Genomic DNA, 23,226 nt, shown 5'->3' with positions numbered 1-23,226 from the left:
GACAAATTTTTTCGATCCACCAAAATAATCAATACGTGGGATCAATGAAACGTCGATTGTCATAAGAGGTTACATATGAGACGCTGAGAAGCGACGCTGATCACTTTCGTAAACCGTAATGTTAGGGAAAATTACAATTACTAGCGTGATTTTTCAAAATGTACCTCGAAATTGGCGATTATTTATACACATGTACATACGCGTTATTTATACATATTGTATACACACATATATATATATATATTTCTGCGTGTAATAAACAAATTCATAGAAACTAGTGCTATGCTTCCTGAGGTGTTGAATATTAATTATGGATCTGACTAATGAAATTGTGAGCATCCTGCAAAATGGAGTTGATCAGTGACTTCTGAAAAGCACATATGACCATTCTAATGAAAGGCTTCGAATTTTTTTTCCTTTCAATTTTTCCAATAACCAAAGCATCACAGAGCAGAAGATAGGGCATTGGCATATCTTCCCTTCCTTTTTTATTTTTTTACTCTAATCACTTGCAACAGAGAACTGTTTCATTCCACGTATTTCAGGAAGACATTAACGAGGATTATAAATATCGGGAAACGGGGGAAGAAATACAGATGACAAGGGACGTGGTATTGTAAAAAACGATTTGATGGAAAACCAATACCCAATAGTCATCTCCCGCTGACCTAGAACTCTTCCAGCTCGCCTGCTGAACTTTTATCAGTACATTGAAATTCTTCGCGAAACATATAAAAATTCCGATCACTCTATAAAGAATCATTCCCGAGGACTGCACACAGCATCCAGTGAATTCTTCCTTTTACAGACTGATAGACTACAGTGACTAACGAAAATATTCAAATATTTACTACAGAATATTTTTCTCAATATATTATGTGCATTAAATGTCGTGACCAGTGTAAATGAGACACGACTATCGTGACTATGAACAGTAACGTTCGAAACCATTCCGAAAATGTGTATAGAAGTTATAATACAAGACATTTATTGCAAGTATACATTCAGTGAAAAATTGAGTAGTAGTTTTAAACATACAACTAGTGCTACAGATGGTTTCACTATACATCGTTTTCTTGCCTTCGATCGTTTCGCCTTGTTAATAAACTGCAAACGTATATGGAAATTCATATTTTCATTAAGATAAATAAGTAAGTGAAATTTAGATAGAAAATTTGTCTATCTACCAAATATCGTAACAAGTATTCTACTTTGGATATATTTTTACATATTAGTTCATTCTGTATATTTTTGCATCTTCAAGTTTCACAGGAATACGTACAAATTCGCGATCTACTTATTAACAATAAATAATGGACTGTTCAAATACTTTGTTGGTCTTTGCAAAGTCTATGCTTTCAAGAAATATCTTGTATCTGCTACATGGATTCTCAGTTTATTCACAGTTTCAAATTTTACCAATATAATTACGATAGCCATGTGCCATTACAGTGGCAATAAATTTCAAAATGTTTTTTTATAATATATACATATAAGGCTTCTAGGAGTGTTCGTACACTTTCGCCAGTCACCGTATTTACGAGTATGTAGAAGTTTTTAACGTTGAAGAGTCAGTGTTGCGACTAATTAAGCGTTTCGAACAAATGATCCATTATGAGACTCGGAGAGCTGCGTTTCTCTTGTCAACTACATTCCGGCCAATTGAAATGGTAGCCGCGTCGTTTCAATATCCTCGATGAAGTACAATACGCCGGTACAAGCTATTGTCCGACACGGTAATAATCGGATGCGATGTCATTAATTAATCAGCGCCGAAACGATTTCCCTTTGACGCGTGTTTCACTATACAAGACGCAATGCGTGTACATAGTTGCGAACAATCAGACCACTCGAAGGAGTTATTTTCCAGTGGTGTGAATAATCATGAATGGCTGGATTAATTTTCCTAAGGAGGAATACAGTGATGGACAAAAGAAAATTTAAAATCGATACACTGAATTTTAGTAACTTTTGTAGTAGACTAATTTGCTTATCATATTCCTTAACAATTGTTTATTGTGTGATGTATATTATATTTATTCATTGCTCTTATTAGATATAAATTTATAGTGCTTTCTTATATTTTTCATTTCAATTTTATATTTTTAATAATTTTTATATTTCAAATTTGCTTTCATTTCAGCAAAAAGAGAGAATATTTGTAATGTTTGTAATGTTTCAACATGAAAATAAAACGAGGCATTATGCATACCAACTTTATGAAGATATTTTTTAACGTTAGGAAAATATAATTAAATCGAAGATGATCGAAAGAACGTAGCAGGTTTAAGTATAACGATGAATCTAATTTTTTTTTATTCATCCACTCGATTCCATTTTTCTCCTTGTCCTGTGAATATCGATTTTAACAATATACAACAACCATACTAATTTTCGAATTTCTCTGTTTTAGATAATCAATCATGCCGGTGGTGCCAGCTTTGGCCGAGGGTGCTGGCCAACTGGAGGACCTTGACGAGCCTCCAGAGCCTCGTGTTCGCGGAGGAAGCGGAAGAGCCAGCCTGATGAAACCCCTGGTTGTTCTCGCGCTTCCTGGCATGTATCTCTTCTACAAGTACAGCCAATATAGAAGGGAACAACGCGAATTGTCTCGAAGGCGGGTCACCGAAAGGGAGCTTCAGCATCTTCATCATAAGATCGTAAGTAATTTGGATTTTAATATTAGTGTTGTAGAGTGATCCAGTCCAATATTTGGCGAATTTAAATGAAAGATGAATTTAATATGAAAATGTAGAGTATGTACAATACAAAAGTCTTGGACCATTTATTAAAAAGAAAGATTTGGTTATTACGAGTGAATGTAGGAATACTCGAGGACTCTTTTGTACAATAAATTATCAACTGACAATGCGATCAAATATTTAAAATTCTTACGAAAGAAACCCCCTTTGTAGGTGTATGGTATTGTACCTACGAAAGTCTTGGACCATTTATTAAAAGGAAAGATTTCGTTGTTACGGATGAATGTAAAGATACTCGAGAGTTCTTTTGTACAATAAATTACCGACTGACGATGCAATCCGATATTTGAAATTCTTTCACAAGAAGATCTCTGTGAAAGTGTACAGCATTGTACAAAAGTCTTGGATCATTTACTGAAAGGAAAGGTTTTGCAATGAATGTAGGGATACTTGGGTCCTTGTATGTATCAACTAATGATATTTAATGAATTGATAAGTTACAAGTACGTAGATGACTATGGCTTCTTACAACCTTACGTCAAATAAGATCCTCAAATAGCTTGCAATTCGTAAATTTCATTTACTATCACCAAGTCTGTGATTGTCGTGCAAATTGTCGCTTATCTGTGCTTACTTTTTGAACAACTACACTAAAAATCGAAGAATTCATAAAATATCTCCTATTCCTCTTAATAATCCTTTTATGCGACTCTCTGATTCCACCTGTTGTGGCTTTTCCACGGTTCTGTCGTCTGCATAAAGAAAGGGCGACTTGATTTCTTCGTTGGAAATAGCGCAGCTTCATCCAGTGTTCATTATATTTTCATCGAGTTTCGGCAAGTGAAGAGTACGCCTCCCCTAAATATCCAGAGCTTCGTCGATTCTCTTCTTTCAATGAACCTGTGCCCTTTCGTATAATCGTGTTGCATCGTTGTTAAGAAGCTTTCAAGACATTCTCGCGATGATTACCAAGGGACGACAGCCGGGAAGAGGCGTATCTAAACACACGATATCCGAGAAAGTAGACTCGAAAGGATGAGACAGCCTTTACTATAGGAAAGCAAGGGAAAGGGAAGGAGGGTTCAATTACCCGAGGTTAACGCGATCATCCCTCACTCGAAAGCCTCTGTAACACCTCCGAAAGGCTAAAGCCATTTATTACTGTATATTTCCAGCCGTATTGAATGTCCTGCTTTGCTCACAAACCTGCCTTCAATTTTATATCCCAACACATACCCTTTTTACCTTCTTCTGTGTAGTTTGTCTTTTAACGTATTTTTAGGATTTACAAGCATTGCATTAAATTCATCTATGTCGAGTCCAAAGCAAGACGATTTTGGCTACAAAGTCCGTAACACACAGGTCGTTCTGAAATGATGTAAGCTCTTTGGAAGATTTTTAAGCATCGCACTAAATTGACTACTCGGAAGCCAACAAAACTGGCAATCTATCACCAGTCTAAATGCCAATAATTAATCAGACTTACTTTTTCTCTTTGAATCATTTTAATCGTGAAAAACAGGCCACGATAGTCGCACACGTTGAACAAATATCGATTTCAGTATACCCAGCGTACTTAATCTCCCAACTTAAGACTCTGATTTGTATCACGCTCCGATCGTACATCAGAGATTCGATTTCTTCTCTTCCTTTAAAGAACCAACGATATTATCTTGTGTACTCTTGAACTTACGCCCAATAGCGTTTTATGAAGGCAATTTGTCCGACTCTTAATAGGCGAACTGAAGTTTCTGCATCCGGAGATAATTATCGTAAGGTCACCTTGGGAAATTGCCTCCACCCAGCAGAGTTGAGTAGGTCAGTCGCAGTTTTGGCATGGTACGTGGAAAATGAAAATGGAAAAAGTGTCCCTGTCAGGATGGATGCCAAGCAGCAATATTCACGGCCTCTGGATCGACGACTGGTCGGATAGCCTGGATATTTGGTTCGGTTACTATGGCCAACATTTCTGTCCCACCTAACTGGAATTTCTCGAATCCATTTAGCCACCGTCACCACTCTGATTTACTGCCTGTCTCGATTCCTCCTGTCGGTGACTGGAAACAAGGATATGATAGGAATATTCCTATCGGTTCGAATGTTCGATTCGTGAATATTATGCGGACCATTCAGCTGGTAGAAAAGGGAACACGGTAAGATAGGGTTATTCGAGACAAGTTTCTATATCTCAAAATTCAATGTTCAACCTTTTGCAGGAAATAGCGAAGCTTGTTGTACGTTGTGAGAAGAATGCAGATTTTCGTGCATTGATGGAAAGTGTAAAAGCACAAAAAGTAAAAAATTCATGTATACTATGCAAGAATATTGTAAAGTATTCCAAGCAGAATGTTGTAACGAACATAGGTGAAACAAATTTTTACTTAGATATCATATTTTTGAATATAAAGATATAAAAATGCATGGAAATTCGCGGTCTGACTATGAGGAATTTATTTGTCTGCAATATGTAATAACGAAAGAATTAGAAAATATCGTGACATTTTCATATTTGTTTCAAACTTTATCGATCTAATCGTGATAATTGTGTCTCGTTCTAACGTTAACGAAATTTCGAAACGTTTCGTACAACACAGACAATATATTCATAAAAGATCTCTATAATTGCTCGGATACATTCGTGAGCTACTATATTTTCGTCATTTCTTCCTTTTCTACGTTTGAAGGGAGCAATTTATGAAAATGTATCCGCACTTAAAGGGTTAATCAGACCCTTCAGTCACGAAAGTTCCAGTGAAAAATCGAATTGGTCGTGGACCCGTTGCTGGAACTCGCGTGTCGGTAAACGACGACTGGGAGAGCCTTGGAATTTTTCGAGCTTATCGCGATATCCAGCCTGCTGCGACCTTAATAACCAACCTCAGGATCATTAATGACTGCAACGAATCGTTAGATTATCGGCACTGTTGCTAGTGCAGGTCTTGCTTTTGTAATTTTTGAAATATTCCAAACGCGCTCGCGTGCGAGTAAACGCTCGAAACCGATGTCTGTGTGTGTATAGTGATCGAAGAATGGGTCTTGACCTTGCATGTGTAGACACCCTGGCATTGATCATTTCGCCACGTGAATTGTCCGATCGTCGAATAGAACGTACAGTCTTTCATTATCGAATTAGGACCAGCGAAAACTTCAAACATTTTTCTTACTTTTAATCGGATTGGGACGTGTAGATAGTTCAGGATAAATCACTTAAGATTAGAATCTTAAATGGTTCAGTTCTAGAGAGAAATGTCATAAAGAGAATTTAAATGGGTTTCAGGGGTAGCGAATTTTTGTGTAATAAATTTCTTTATAGATCGCTGCATAGAAATCATATAAACGACGAATAATATCTTTTTCAATCACGTTGTCGTCTGAATTATCATTGTAATGTGACTAGTGAAGAACAAATGACGTAACTTAATGCTAAAATACAGTTTTTTGATGAAAGTTTACCTCGTTTTACGAAATGGATATATAAAAATAATTTTTATAGTGACTGGCTGTCTCTTTCGCTACATCTTCCTTAGATTCTTAGGACAAATAATGTTTCCGTTCTTAATGGATCACATTTTCATGTAATTAACAAATTCCAGTAATAAGAGGGTATGAAGGCTCTCGCGATATATTGGTAAATTCTGATAATAAACAAGTATTTATAGCCATTTATAAAGATAAAGTTTTTGGTTTTGGAGACGTTTTAAGCAAGAGTCGACATAGTTTTTGGATCTCGAAGCCACGAGTCTTGATCCTGAAACCTCAACCTTGACAGTAGCACGTGGAAGTGGCCAGGTAAAAGTTGCTGGAAAGTCAAGTCCTTCTTGCTGGTTCGAAGGACTTCGTAACTCAACTGGCAGCTAGACATTGTGCCAGATAAGGTGCACGCCAACTCCGCGTTAAGATCGCGATCACCTGGTGTACGTGAACCTTAACGTCGTTCGTCTGACCTGCCGGAATACCTTTGCTACGTGGAAAAAGGAAAAAAGCGGGTTTCCTTCCCATTAACAGTCGACCAATTATGTATTTGCAAATTCTTTTTACCACTTTCCATTTCAATTGGTCATTTTATTAATGAACCAATTTCTTTTCTTTTTTTTCTTTTTTTTCAGTAAAGTAATACTTCGTAATTGCTTCAGCCTTATTCCAACATTAGAAACTACTAACATTCATTCCAGTAACGCGTTTAATAAATTCACTATTATTAGAGTGCGACTATTATTGGAGTTGCATTTCGTCGAAATACACAGAAATTAAAATGCAACAGTTGTATCAGTCGCACTACTTAAATAATTGAATCGATGCACCATATGCAGTAGTGAACGTATCAATATATAATAACTGCAGTATCACTTGTCTACTGGTATTTTTAACTTTCTATGTCACGTTGAAAACATTCTACGTACGTTTTATGTAAAGAAAGTAAAAGATAGAAACCAAAATAGCTATTTGATTGAGTAAAAATAACGAATTACGAATATGTAAGAAATATTTATGTTTAGAATAATTGTTATCGGCTGTTAAATATCTAAAAGAAGACTGACGATAAAAATATTCTTCCACTGATATAATTCAATACTTGAAGGGTTCAGATAAGCACATCCAATTAATTTTCTTGAAAAAACTATACTTCTTGTTGCGTGACCACGTCCTACGTTATCCCTTACTCCCTGTTCTCATTGCATAGAATTTTCCGTAACTTAGGAATTTTCTTAATCTTAACCTGCTGCTCGATTACACAAAATCGAATCCCCGTAACTTCGTGTGAATAGCTAGCCTCGCAATATTCTTAACGTTGAACTTACATCTTGTCGAAAATTGCAGTTCAAGAGGGTCTCTATTGTGACCTTATCCGAAGCTGCTAGCGACGTAACGCACGGGTGGCGCCAATGAACTCTCCCTTTGTGACAATGAACCGGGCGGTAATGTATATCCTGTGCATGTGTGGGTCGTGCCATTTTTAGAGCGCTTTCGTGTTAATTTCCTCGAATGAAACCAAGTTAATTAAGGAGAGCGAAGCGGACGAAGAACAAAGAGAGAAAAAAGAAAGGAAGATAAGGAGGGAGAAAAAAAAGTGGAAAGAATGCAGCCGACTGGCCAATGACCTGAAAGCCGTCCAGCTTTAAGGGTTGATAATACCATTAGACCGACCGCATGAACCCCCATAATGCGCAGACCTTAGAAATGCCGATCGATGCAGCTTCTGCTTCCGTTAGATTACGAGGCTTGTTCACTTTCCAGAACACAGGTTTCGGCGATTATCTCTATAATCGATCGACGTCAACGTATTTTAGTTTGGTCCCCTTTTTTCTTTTTTCTCTCTTCTTTTTTTTTTTTTTTTTTTTTTTGACAGGCAATAAGAAAAAGTCTTTAATTAAACGAAACAGTTAGACGAGTATTTTCATCGTGAAATAAAAAGGCAAAGGAAATATCGATCGTGCAAGAGAACATGCTCCATCGTTGAGAGTATCTTGAACATTCTCCATTGCATTTTTCTCCTGTCTCGTGCTATTGTTTTAAAGCGATGACCGGCGAAGATCGGCCTCGCTCCTTTTATTGGATTCCAGGCAGACTCGAATACGCTCCAGTGGGGTTGCTCGCAAGAAAAACTGTTGCTCGAACGTCCCGGGATGAGTATCCCCGGCTGCATTTTCTCGGTACTCGTTGAATATCGCATGTGTTCACGCCACGTTCAACCCAGCTCTCTCGAATACCAAGCGCATTCTAGCTGATCCATTCCTTTTTCTTCCGTATTGCATGTATATTTGTTTTATCTTGTACAATTATTCATGAAACGTGGGTAGTTTCTTCTCATTTATAATTAATTAAATGGCTGGGGACATTTACATAAATTCGTAGCTTTATGTATATAATTCAAGAAGTGAAATTTAAGCAGAAATTTATTTCGTCCACTGAATGTTATAATTATTATACCTTGAATATTTAATATGTTTTCGCGTATTACATGCAATCTCTGTGCTTTTGCATCCCGAAATTTCTCGTAAATCGATTTATCGTTGAGCGCATGAGTGTTGGAATGAGAGTGTGAAAAGAAGAAAATAGCAAGAGTCAGTGTGTTGATTAATATTTTAAAATAAGAATTTTTACAACGTGCACGATAATGTAATAGCGCAAACTGTAATGCATTCTTCTTTGGAAGAGTATGAGTTAATTACTATTCTCTAAGTAGTATGTGTAGTTCCATTTATATATAATGGAATCCTATTTGCCGATAGCTCTCAATGGTGCCACAAAAGCTATATGTAGCATGTAGCAACCCAGTATTCTCCTTAAGAATTACCTTGGGACGTATCGTCATCCATTACAGTCATTCTTTCTATTTCTCAACCTGTATGTAAAACTTCTTTAATCTACGATGCATCAGAACACATGTTCTGTTATTATTGTTGGGCATACGTCTCGGATACTTGCTGTGTCTGCACAAAATATATTCGGTACATAAAAATACTTCCCACTGCTCTTTTTATTTTTCTAATTATTTTATCGTGAACCTATTATTTCTCCCGTATCACATTTGTCTTATAACATGAAATATGAAATAAAATATTAAATCCAAGATTAAATATTAAATTCAAGATTAAATATGAGATAAAATATTAAATCCAAGATTAAATATTAAATAAAATTTGCTTGAATTTCCCAATAAATGTACATGACATATGTTTTGCGTTGCGTGCTTAATGCTTATGTCCGCCGGTTTATCTTTATTATTATTAAATAAATGATTAAATAAATTAATATTAAATAAACAATTAAATCCAACGATTAATAGGAATTTCTAATAAAGCGAAAGTAATTGATAGATCGGTTCAGGTTCGCACAGAACAGAATGGTTCGGTAGTTAAATATTCCGCAGGCCTAATTACTGCTGGACCTAACTCTCAAAGCTTCTACAAGAGCCTCTCAACCGTGCACTTGGACGTTGGAGTAATCTTAAAAATTAACGACGTTGTTGTAAAGGATGTTCGCCATTTATCTTCGTGTTTCTGTGCTGCGGTTAGAACGATGAGGGTGGTTCGTAATGATCGTCAAAATGACATTATCCATCTGCATGCACGTATTTTCCTTTATATTCCATTAAAGCAACACTTGTGTCAGTTGAATTTCCATATTCGCAACGAAGATTAAATTTATTTAAGTATCTGACTATTATCTCGCAGAATTTTCCACGAAATTCATACGAGCTACTTCGATGAAGTACAAGTCAAGGTAGGTCGACACGTATGATTCTTAATTTATCGCGTTTCTCTTGTAACTCTTAAAAATATCTTTTACAAATTTTCCAATATTTAAATATTCGCTGGCAGAGTATGTTCGATAACAGAAATTTAAAAATTCACCAGCAAAAATGAGTCGAGTTAGATGTATCGTCAGATAGTTGAAAAACAACCATAAATAACGATGAATATTATATTGAAGCACGAAAACTTAAAAACTTTTCTAATATCTTTCTTCGATACGTGTTACGGAGTATTTTTGAACGAGAAATTTACCCTAGGGAAAGAAGAGGAAAGTTTGTTAGCTTTCACGTGGATGGAGGGTAATCATGGGACGTTTAAAACGCCCACGAAATCGGATTACGAGTTTGAAAGCGTTCTTCGTTTCGGATCTCGCGACAAATAGTCCCACGCTACTTGTGTAACCGAGCATTTCGGTTTAGAGTTTCTGTTATCTAACTCCAGAAGATTTTCCAGTTCCAATTTCGTCAGAGTTTAGAACCTGCATGGAATATCTTCATTGAAATTTTTGGAATAGACATACTGCGATACATCGACGGATATCGAATTGAAATCGTAAAATTTCACCGAACATAACTTAATCTCCGACTGAAGCTTGGAATGCAAATCGATCACTAACTGAAACTACTCTGTATAATTTCGATGTTTATCTAATCAGTTAAATTCACTTTCGTAGTCTTCGGATCTCAGATAGATTTTCATTCGACGTTATTTTTGGGCTAGATAGTTTTGCAATATTTTCTGATGCGAGATAGAAGCAAACGAATTTTTAAAACGTACCGAAGGTTTTATATGAGATTTCACAATCTATGAATCTTAATATTTTGTTATATATCCGTTGAATTCATTTTGTGCTATTTTGCAATGAAGTAGTTGTAAACAGCCCTTGAAACTAAAAGCAAAGATAAATCATGGAGGTCTTTAAAATTTTCAAAGCGCCTTAAAAGTTTTAGATCGAATCGAGTTTAAATTAAATTTCGCAATCACCGGATCGTAATGTCTTTCAACGTATTGTCATATTTTATTCCGTATTATTTCGCGAATAGATTACGTAAAAAAGAACTTCCAAGTTAAAAGCAAGAGGGAAAGGATGCCGAGTTTCTTAAAATCTCCAACTCTTGGAGCTTGCTAAGAGTTTCGGATAAAATCGCTGAATCGACACGATAAAATGTTGTCTAATGGAGATTCGTTCAAGCTGGAAGACATAATTCGGTGCTTCCGTGACGATGCAACTCTCCCCGTTGTCATTAATGGCTGCCGAGGAACTTCCTGCGAAATTGCAACGCGTGAGTGGATTCACAGCTATTGTCTGGTTGCATCTTCAAGGATGAATGAAACTGTACCGCGTATAATTCACCGTAATGGAAGGAAAACGGTCGGTAGAACGGAACTGCGAGACAAAATGGGTTTGGAATAAGGTGAAGGGATGAGAAAAAAAATCATGATTATTCCGAGCGCTACAATTTTCTCAAGCTCGCCGTAAAACTGGTGCATTGGAGACCAATTAAAATTAACCTAACCTCGAAGATGACAAGGCTTTAGAAAATCGCGTTCCATCGAACGAAGCTTTTTAAATCGGAAATTCATCTCGATTTCGTGAGATCGACGCCTTTCGGAGAATCAGAAAAGGGACAGAAATAGCGTGGAAAAAGACCGAAGCTGGGAAGCCCAGTGCAATTGAAACGAAGAGTTTAATTACTGGGAGGCGAGATTTCTGGACGAACTACAGCACACGGCAGAAATAGAATAGTCATGATATTTCAGTCTGCCTTCAGGCTTAATGAGGCTCCATGTATAAGCAGACTGTGGCGTAATTTGTCTTCGTGGTGGAATATGGTAATACCATAATCGTCGTATCTATAATTAAGATTATAGTAAGGTAGGGTTATTTGAGTCGCTTAAGCTACAGCATATTGAGATGCAGTCTAGAAGTTTGCACAGATTATACAAGTTTGTATATTACGAGACACCATTTAATATACGATAAAAGAATAAGGAAATACCGTGTACTTTAGGTGCTGCAAGAAAAAATATTAAAAATGAAAAGATGATGAATTTTATGCAGATATTTTATTTAATTGTGCAAGCAACGATGCTATTGATTTAGAAGATGATATTTTTTAAAAATATAGTTCTTATGTAGACGATGTGAATTTTAAAGCAACTGAAAGATAGGAAACCTTAGGGATCGATACTGATATTGAGCATGACATTCCTGCTGCTGGGGAATGAAATTCAGAATTATGTGGAAAATAACAGACTGCAGACATTAGTTTCTGCATAGATTTCACGGTGAACAACGTTGTTAAATGTAGCGTTATTTATCTTGTTTTATGTTCAATGAGTAACAGCCAGTCTGTATTACACTACCTATTACACTGTAAAGTACCTCTTCGTGTACAAATTTAGAGAGAACTGTTTACTGTTACAAGCGTCTTTACGCTGATAGCGGAGCATGACAACCTATTCTGGCGAAGATGAACGTTTATAGACCGGTCTCCAACCGGTAGCAACCTCCAGAGACTTGTTACATTTCCTGAACGTTAGGCTGCCGTTTCGTTTCAGAAGAAGCATTAAATGGACCATGGAGGAATACACGAAGCAACAAGATTTCTCAGTTTCTTTCCTCTTCGATTTAAGGACGAGAAATCTGTGATATAAAAATTTCATGGAAAAAAAGCAAAGAAATCTTTATCTCACGTGTGCGAGTCGGGCGAAGTCACACGGAATGACATACAAAATTATGAGAGCAACCGGATGAGGAGACTGAAAAAGCGGAGGATGAAGCGTGACACAAGGGATGTGGAAACAAGTGGTGGCACGTGACGAAGGATCACGTCATTTATGGAAAGCGTTAATGAGGCGTTACTGCCTCGAGCGTCACTGCCGGCTGCGTAAGTTTTTCCTTCGCGGAAATAATCACGTGACGTCACCAGAACATACTCGACATTGTCGCACATTAATCTTCCAGCACAGTGAAATTGTACCATTGTTATTCATGTAAAAAATTCCCAACGGAATAAAGCATAGAGTTCGTAGAAGTCAGTGAGATTTATTTAAGAAGCTAAAGAACACGCAGCATACCTTCTAACGTTCTGCTGCTAAGAGTGAGTGAATATTCTAACCGACGAAATGTTCGCAAAACCATTGATTTCCATTAGCCCACGACGCGGTACAGGGAAGGGTTTAATTTATGACACCGTCGAGGGTCAAGGCTTCTGATAAGAAGATTGAGAAACACTCTATTCCATTTATGTTAGAATTGTAAGAATTGTCCATTCAATTCCACAAATTTTTTATGGAATTCCATACAGTTCTATGCAGTTCTGTATAATTCGTCCAAGACGTATACATATATCGTATACAGCTATATAGAATTAATAGAATAACGTACACATATCTCACATACTCTGTTCGTATTTCCATAGAATTCCATAAAGTCGAATGCAATTTCATACAGTTGCATACAGTTTTAAATGTTTCATCCAAGCAGTATACCGCACTCAGCTATCAAAAATTTCTGACATATACATGCCTCACACAGTATATTGGTATTTCCATGCGAAAGCTGTCTAGAAGGGTAAAATTCTCAGCTCCGAAGGTACATAACTCATATCGTAGAAACATGATTCACTTCCAGTTCCGTTAAAAAATTAGATTTCACGTGGCGTGCAACACGCCAGGAAACGCTGAGTAAAGAGAGGGTGGCCGAAGGGGTAGACAACCCCTTGGACACACGAGCTGTTCTAGGAACACAATCGTGTACAGACGGAAAGTAATGCAGCGGGGGCGGAATAACGCATCGACTGGTATCGTACTGACGTGTTCATAATCTGAGTCGCCAAGAACAAAGGAACAAAGGTGGAAATCGATACGAGCGAGTTCAGATAGGCGCCCTGTCTCTGCTCTGGAGAGAGGTTCCAGACATTTCGTGTTTCGTTTTCTATTTCCGCGGGGGACAATGCACCTTCATCGATGCTGGATCGAAGCCTCGATACACCGCTGTGATTTGAATGCAGCCGAGACTGCGCCAACTAGACTTCATTCCATTCCATCGATTTCAACACTGTCACTGACAGCGATAGTAAACCCAATAACGTTATGATGTCTCATTGGAATCAATTTGCTGAGAAATTTCTGGATACTTTTCATCGATGCATCGATGCAAGTTTTTCGTTATCGTGAATATTTTTTATTTTATTATCCAATACATATGTATGTTTCCACTATCATCAGATATGTTTTATTATTTAATAATTACATAATTATTGGATTTATTGATATTTTGCCAAGAATAGCGTATGTAGGGTAAATTTGAGTCCCTGTAATGATATTACTATCATCAATATATATTATATTTAAAACTCCACTTATTGGATTCCACTTCGTTTTATTCTGGGAAACCTGGTCGCTGTGATGAACATAGTCAGCGATTTCGTTAGAATATATCAGGCATTAATATTGTATTATATTAATGTACGATGGAAATTGAACTCGATATATATATGGGAATTGAATTTTAATATATATAATTTTTATTAAAAAATTCATAAACTCTCCTCTACAATGAAATACGTCATGAATTTCTTATTTATAACATCAAGATAATCGGTGTTCTTCCAAGTCCTTATCATTATATCATTTCCATGTATTTGATGTTTCATTTTTTTCTAGATAGCTATTATGTATTGATCATACATCACAGATCTTCGCATAGAAGGAACATATTTTTGAATAGCAATTTTGTGCCTCACTTAACATTTAGCAAATCCAATCTCACCTTATCGATCCTAGTAACAAACTTCTATGTAAGGAGAAATATGCGACCGCTGGTATTTTGAGCTTCTCGGAAATTAGTCTCGAAATAAATTTCAATTCGCTCAGTCAGAAAGCTAAGCATAGATTTAACGAGTACAACATTAGACTCTCCGGGGGATATTCGAGGTGGAAGTGAAACGTGTCTTAAAACCACAGAGAATTTCCCCGGCTCCTAGATATTCTCTTGTCGTTTCACTTATTGAGTCGCCACATAAATAACCTGTGCTTTTCACGCTTCTGGAAATCTGCTGCAGAAAATGGAATTTCGACTTTAAAACCAACATCGACTCTACACTTCCACTCACCAATACTGAGATTTCCTACTTTCTTCACGCGGAATTCGAATGTTAACCTAAAATAATAAAGAGACGATCAACAGACCAGAATTTTGTGCTCGAGCAAGATCAACGATTCAAATGAAATAACACCGTTTCGGACGAGATAGTAATTCTTAAATGTTTGAATAATTTCTTAACGAATTTTCAAGTTCGCTTAAGTTTCCATAAGTATTCCGGTACTTACAGTCTGGAGCGTACTTTTCAACACTTGGGCTTAAGTTCCGTTTTATAGTTGAATCTCGTGGAAGAATTTTTAAGTTCACTTAATTGGAACGTCAGTGAAAGAACGGACTAGCTTACGGCAAAAAAGTGGAGTTTCTTCCGGTAATTCGAACGTCTTCGATCGGACTTTGAATGATCGCCGTCAGCGAAACTTTAATTAAAGAGCCATTAGCGTCCATAACAACAGGGATAATCGGTTTCTCGCGCGAAACTCGGCTTGGTTTTCCGCAGAAGGTGACGAGAACACAGCTGGTCACGACACTCGTGGGATTTCCATGACAGCAGAGAGAAATGTGGTCGAACGTGGACGATGCACGGCGCGTTCGTGTCCGGTCTTTACAACCGGTGGTCTTTCAAGACTAGGGTCATCTATAACCCTGGCCATAGGTCGTCGATCGTTATCGACCTGTCAGTGGTGAATTTTTTAACGTACGGTGCCGGGTTGACTGACCGACAGTACAGATTGCAAGATTTCGCGTGCAGGTACACTCAACGCTTATAAGTATCCGGACATTTTGATCGATTCATAGTAGCAGCGCTTACGTGAATTTTCCCAAAGTGTACAACTAGTGGAGAATTAATGAATAGGAGCGAAACTTGAATCATCTATTGATAAACGTAGATGCGATATATTACAATTAAGTACGTGATTTGCTAAATTCATTTTGATATCCTATCTACTGTGATTCACAAGAGTATTTGAATATTTTAAATGTATTACACAAAACTTTTCAAAATTAATAATGATTGATACAATTAAATTATATTATATTGATAAAATTAGAAAGCAAGACAAGTGAATAGTTACTTTAAACGTATGATTAACATTAAAAATGATCTCGTTAAATACCGAGGCGTATTATTTATGTAATTAATGTTCAAATGTGAAGGTTTATCGATGTAATGAGTAATATAAAGGACAATTGACTGTTCAAATAATTTACGACGAAGTAATGACTAAATGTTTGAAATTAGCTGAAGAAAAACAAAGATGACACGCAGAAAATGATGGAACTTTAGATTTCTTCAGTCTCAAAATAATATGTAGATAGTATATAGAATATTTTTGAATAATTTTACACATACATATAATACCCATTTCTGAGTTTAAAAAATCGATCCTTCTCTTTGGTATCCACTCGTCAAAAATAACAATACTTCGCTTGAAAAAGTGTCATTCACTGTATTGCAGATAATTCGGTCGAGGTAGTCTGAGGAAGAGGAGTCGGACAAACACAGTTCACCACTTTACATAAATCATTCCATCGATTCCTCGGAATTGCACTCTATTGTGAGCTACGTCTACGATTCATCTAAGTGCACCCTCGACTACTTCTCAAGACACGCTCCTCGAGTTTGCTTGGATTCTTTTTTCTTTGGTCCACTTTCTTCTATTCGTAGCTCAGCTAAATCGTTAACAAATTTCGACCGGTATTTGGATAATCGTTTTAGACCACCACCGTTACGTAACCACCTTACGAAAGTCTCCACTATGCGCTTCCATCGACTTTTCGAGAGCACTTCAGACCACTCGAACTCTGGATTCGTTCGAAAATACCAGATACTAGCTGATTCGATGCACTCCCGGGTAAACATTTGGATTTTAGAGTGGCAGCTTTTCGAAACTTCTGTTTTCGCGCTCGGGATACCAAAAATTCTCATCGGAAAGTTCAGTCGTCCTTGAGATAAAGGAGAGGTTGGAAGAATCGTTAACAATAAGCGTTGTAAGAGGTTCTCGTTAATTTTTAATTATCAGGAAGGGAGAAACTAGGCTGATAGCACGATGCAATTCAAGCTGGTTCGATTTCTTTCGTGCTTGGAAATGACTGCACCCATTCTCCACACGAAACCGACGTGGAAAACGCTGCTGGTGAAAAACTCAGAAAAGCATTGTCTCGCGTGGATGCCTGGATCATTGGAAAGTATCCACGCTCTGTGTGTTCTGGTAAAGGCAAAAAAGGTGAAGGAGGATAGTAGCTTCCGTTTCTAGAAACGTTTTTGTTGTCTCGACGAATTGGAAAGTCTTTGACGCCAACAGGATACGTTCGAGTTTTATAGGAAACTTTTAATTTCTTTGAAATGCATCTGACAAGTAATTCGTCTATAACGTAGAATATGAAAGATTTGTTGATACGTTCCTTTTTATTTATAAATATTTAGACATTTTGGAGTATTTCTGGTCATGCAGTTACGTACAAAAAAGACTTAGGTACTTTATTTCATCTAATAAATATTGTAACAGGTACTTTATCTTGGATATTTTGCATATGTATGTTTTTTACATTATGTACATTATGTGCATTTTTATACTCTCCCATAAGTGTACTCCTATAAACACCAGCGATTTAAAAATGATTTCTGTCGTGCAAATATCATTACATCATCGATATTTTCAGTCGACAGAAACAATTTCGTCATTAACAGATAATAAATGTCATTCACAAAGAATGTTAATCAAAATCATATTAGAATGACTAAATTATTCCTATCAAATGAAGGTCTAAGTTAAAATTTCTTCATTTTTTTAATTACCCAGTAAAATCATCGATTATGTATGAAATACTTTAGAGATTGGAGAATTGTTTGATATTTTTAGTCATCGAATATTATAGATATTTCTCTTCTTATTTATAACTATCTTCCAAAGACTGCATAATTTTTGAACATCTCTGACCCAGTGATATTACAATAAAGCAAAAGTTCAGAACAGTATTGGAGATCATCCAATTCCGTTTTTTTTCGTGATCTTCGCTCCTCATTGTGCTCCTGTTTCCGAATTGATGAATTGTGCAATGTTTAACACAATTACTCCCGTCTCGGGGAGTCGTTCCAATCCTCATCGATTGTCTAAAATAGAAAATAAGAAGACCGCCCTTGGAATTTCCATATTTCGTGAGTAGCCAAGGCGCATCGGAAATAATGCTAAATTGCAGACCATTTTGCCTCGTGTCCCGTATCCGTGGTCGTAAAGGAGGGAAACTACGCGTTCGATGGTAGTCAATTTTATTGACATTCTTCACAATTGATAACAGGAACCTTTATATCAATTTTTTTGTCTATCAATCTATCGATTTTTTATTTTCTCCTGCGGAGAGATTGTTTTATAAAGTTTCTCGCCATTTTTGTGAGAATGCTTTGCCATTTCTCGATAATATTATTCCTAATTTCGAGCATCGATTTTCAGGATCATTATAATCTATCAATATTTATTTCCATATTTTTCGTCAAGGAATTATTCCACAACATTATTTCGCCATTTCTGTGAGAATATCTTTACTGAATATTCTTACTTCGATGGTTTCAGTGCTTTTAAATTTGTCTACTTTTAATCTTCTCCTACGAAAAAATTATTCCACGATGTTCCTCGCCGTTTTTTGTGACTTAATGAAACTAGGATGAACTGTGCAGTTTCTTGTGAATATTGTCGTTACACTTTGAGCGTCCATTAGTTAGTTAGAATCCTCGTTTCCTCTTTTTTCTCGGACTATACTCAAAGAATTGGGATTTTTTGCTCGTCTGGTTCATCCAAACTAATATCATTTTCTCATGTACCCAGTTGCGTTCCTCGCGAAGGGTGCTTGCGCGTTGGTTCTTAGATAAAACTTCCCTCTGACTCTAGAATCCACCGCGAAGCCCATTAAAACATCAGGTGTCCACGTGCACTGTGCCTGGATATTCGGGTGCCATTTTGGACACTGACTGGCAGGGAATCCAAACGGATTTGTCACGGATTCCGCATAAAACATCCATGCTCTGTTATGTCCACAGACGACTAGACAGAAAGAAATAGCGATTCATTCATTAAGGGAAATTAAATTATGGGAGCAATATAATGAGGTTGTGATATAAAGCTTTAACGCTATCGTGGGCAATCATTACTATTTTAATGATTATTTTATTATATTTATTCATAGAATTCTTTTGCAAAGAAAAACTAATCTGTAATTTCTAGTTCAAAGACCACGATATAATAGATAATTTATTCCCTTCCAAGAATAAAATTCTCCTTTTTATAAAAAGTCACTGGCCATTTTCTTTTTATTTCTTTTCCCTGCTGAAAGTATTATGGAATTGCCCTGCATACCTATTTTTGGATATTTCTGTTATTTATCAAAATTTATAGAATAATTTTAAGCATTAAAGCTTCAAATGTTGTGTTTTACCACGATTAAATATAATTTAATAAGTAAAGTTACCGTTTGCGATAATTACAAAAAACATAACAATGATATTACTATGGTTAAATTTCCTTCATGATAGACTTTATGGACTGAAAGCTAAACCTTAACTTTATGACCAATATCGTTGATCTCATTATATCTCTTACGCCAATCTTTTTAGACTTTTTTTAGATTTTTGGCCTAATAAAGAAGAATCTTAATAAAAAATGAGTTCATAATTCGCAGAAGATTCAGTACATACTATATTGGTTGATGAGTCTCGACACACTTCTCCGAATAACACTATCCAAATTGCATCCAGGCTGAATAGGTTTGCCACCGTTCGGATAAAAATCGACATGACCCAGAGGATTCGGGAAGCCAAAGTTTCCACCATCGGTGTGAATCACGTCGACGAACATGGCGTCAGTCTTTGTCAGATGCCCGTCTCCGCCCGTGTTCATGTAAAGAGGATAGGCGGCGTCCAATCCTGTGATCCTTCCAACCTGAATTCAGATTGAACGTCTTTGGTGAAAGTGAAATTTCTTCTTACTCTGGATAAGCGAAATTTCCATACCTTCCGCGGAGCAAGAGCTTTCCCCATGAAACCAGCGATCTCGGCTCCCAAGCTGAAACCAATTACGTGCAAGCTGGCTAGGGATATCGCTCCCTGAGCGTCCAGCCAATTCACCAGACGAGCGACCTGAGGTCCGACTATTCTCGTGTTTCGAACCGCTGTCACGTACCATGGCAGACCGGCCAATTTGGTCCAGTGCACTAAGATTATATTGTACTCGCCTCGTTTCAGGTAAACTGAAAGATGGCCAATAATTTTTTATCAGAGGGAAAATTGTATTCTTGAAAGTGAATAAGGGACCTATTGTATCTTGTCGATTGAGCTAGAGCCACTCAATATTTTTGAAATTTTTTTTATAGAATTAAAAGATGCAAGGAAATTCTATGGTAATAATAATTTGGATAGCCAAAGACAATTTTCTATTTATGATATAGTGTCGTCGTGTTGATTCAATGGTCAATATCAAGTAATATTTCATTCTACGATAGCATACGATTAATATTAACGCTAAAGACTTAATTTATTAACACTAAAGTTAATATTAAAACGTTTCAAATGCATAGCTTCTTATAAATTATGATGATATAATAAATCTCGATTAAATAAGAATATATATTGGTAAACTAATACTATATAAATTTCTCAAGTAATTGTTATGTATGTATCTGCATATAGATAATTATTTACGTATTGAATAATTTGTTACAGTCCAAGAAAGAAATTTACCATCTGTATGATGTAGTTTCATAGATGAGAAATTTAAATTTTAGCACGTGGTCCTAGTTCAATGGCCAGAGGGCATAAATATACATATATTTTTCTTAAAAGATATTAGTCATCTGATGGATGTAGTTCAAGTTCAAGTTTACTCATTTCAATTCCACTGGTATGGAAACGAGTCGCGGAAAGTTCCCAACGATTTGGAAACTTGTCTGTGGCCAGCACAGTAGAGTTCGCCGTTGAAAAGGAGCAGAGTGAATGTCATAGTCGGGCCAGAAATATGGATCCCGCGTGTACGGGGAAGTTTCCATAGTGAAAGGGTGAACTTTCAAGAGATTCACGATTTATCATCCTGTCAAAATGTCTTACAGTGGCTTGTCTACTTGATTCTTGTAGCTACTAATGTCCCCAGCCTAGTTCCATCAGTTTCTGTCTACCAAGCTCTGTCTTGGCAAATCTGATAATATACGTATGTATATCGGAATATTTCACGTAAATTCATTCAGAAATTCTGTGTCTGCGAAACGAACACTTTGATAATCGATAATGTTCAATGATCTAAATTTAGTCGTTACGAGACGATTACTAAATACGTCCAATATAGCAAAGTAGGATTATTCGTGTCACCCAAGCTTCGACATTTTAAAATTCAATTTTAAACTTTGCACGTAATGATCAAACTTGTTGTATAATATTTCAATATTATTTGACCCAATGTATGCTAATTGTTTTATCGCAGTCAGTAAATTTCCTGAATTTTTAAATACAATTTAACTTAATTTCAAAAAGTAAACTTTCCGTGAATTTGTTGAATTGTAAAACACAATTTCAAAGTAAAAAATTATTCGAGTAGAAAATAAATACTGAATATGAATTAAGGAACGAACGTATGTTGTTAGATATCTTAAAGTTTAGGGGATTAATTTTAAACGAGAAAACGGAACATAATAATGATCCGTGAGGAGGAGGATTTAATTAAAAATGGTTCGACGGTGACTATAACACATGAATAACTAACTGAATAATGAAGAGTACCGTCTCTTATTGCCGTGGCACTTCCTGCCCTCGCACTGCCGCTGTATCCGTGAATGAAAATTACTGTTGGATATCTGTCGTTAAAATTACTCTTCCGCAAGGAATACGGGTCTGAAATATTTAACGTCGTCCCACAAGTTGGATTCCTCCTAATATAACAGAGAATAATGATTTAGATGAAGTTTGAGGCTTCTTCATACCATCGTTAGTAGAATATTTCTATTTATATCGTAAAATTGTTACTTGAAAATTTGATAATTAAAGATAGTTAGTTAGACATTTATCGCAAGTCTACCTAATGAACTCTATATATAATAATTTAATAAAACAATTTTCTATTTTCCTACATTGTCGTTAGTAAGATTGAACAAGTTCTAAGAATTTTTTAATTAATTACCGACGTACCTGGTAAAAAGCAGGTACTCTATATCTTGGTCCACGTCGATAGGACAACAATAAGAACAGGTACCAGCTGGCAACGTCGTTACGTGCAGTGGATTCTCACCTGGTGGCAGAAAGCGAACGTAACTTGGAATGTTCGTTGTTGTTTTTTGCATGGCGACGCTTGGCCTCGACCAATCGTCGCGGTCTTCGTCATTGAACCTGAAAACGGCACGTGATGTCGCGTGCGTTACCGATTCCACTTCACGATCTAAATTCTCCTCTCTCCTGTTCGGTGCTCCTTTCTCCCGACAGAGAAATTCTTTCACTATTTCCATTAGAGATACGGTAGGATGATTTGTAAGAACAACAGATTTATAAGGTAGAACACGCCGATCGGAGACCATCGTTTGGAAGATTACAAAAATCTGAGTTTCTTATATTCGAGTTTGATGAAACGACGAGGTTCAAAGTGTAGCTCACATTACGGCCGTCTTGTTAATTGAGACTACCACGAATTTTTGTATTCAACCAAACTTATTGAGAAGATATCTAGCTGCACGCAACTACTCAAAGCAACACTGGAAGCACTAAACTTACTAACTTGGACCTTGGCTTGGAAATAAATATAATAAAAATTAGCGCACTTGATACATTTAGCGAACGTTTCTCTTCACCATTGCAAATCACATTGACCATGAATTCCTTGTATCCACTCGCAAATTTATCGTTGTTTCATCAAGTCAAAGGAAGGAAACGTCACGCACACGATACATAGTGACAGATGCAGCGTGGTTTAATATTTCAGTAGAAACCATAAACGACGAACATTCACAAAGCGTCGCAAACCGGAATTCCATGCGCGAGTGGAACGTAAATCAGCAACGGCGTTTATGGCCTGGTAAATTTTGCCACGTCGCTTACCGTCCCGAGATACTGTCCGTAATTTCGGCCGAGGACGAAGGATACCCAGTGTTTCTGTTCTGTCTCGTTACAGACCGATCTATCGCGTGATCCACT

General features: G+C 36.7%; 1 protein-coding gene across 2 annotated transcripts in view; it reads left to right on the top strand.

The window, feature by feature from the left end:
- LOC126873382 (fl(2)d-associated complex component) overlaps positions 1 to 23,226 on the top strand; it is a 49,870-nt gene that overhangs the window by 5,547 nt on the left and 21,097 nt on the right. For both annotated transcript variants that reach the window (XM_050634203.1, XM_050634204.1), the window contains exon 2: positions 2,414 to 2,660. In XM_050634203.1, coding sequence (XP_050490160.1) covers positions 2,424 to 2,660 — 237 coding nt within the window. In that variant the 5' untranslated portion in view covers positions 2,414 to 2,423. The remainder of the gene's footprint in view (positions 1 to 2,413; positions 2,661 to 23,226) is intronic.

The sequence above is a fragment of the Bombus huntii genome, chromosome 14, assembly GCF_024542735.1.
Source record: "Bombus huntii isolate Logan2020A chromosome 14, iyBomHunt1.1, whole genome shotgun sequence".
Lineage (NCBI taxonomy): Eukaryota > Metazoa > Arthropoda > Insecta > Hymenoptera > Apidae > Bombus > Bombus huntii.
Note: the sequence above shows the minus strand (reverse complement) of the source record. Positions and strands in the feature narration are given on the sequence as shown.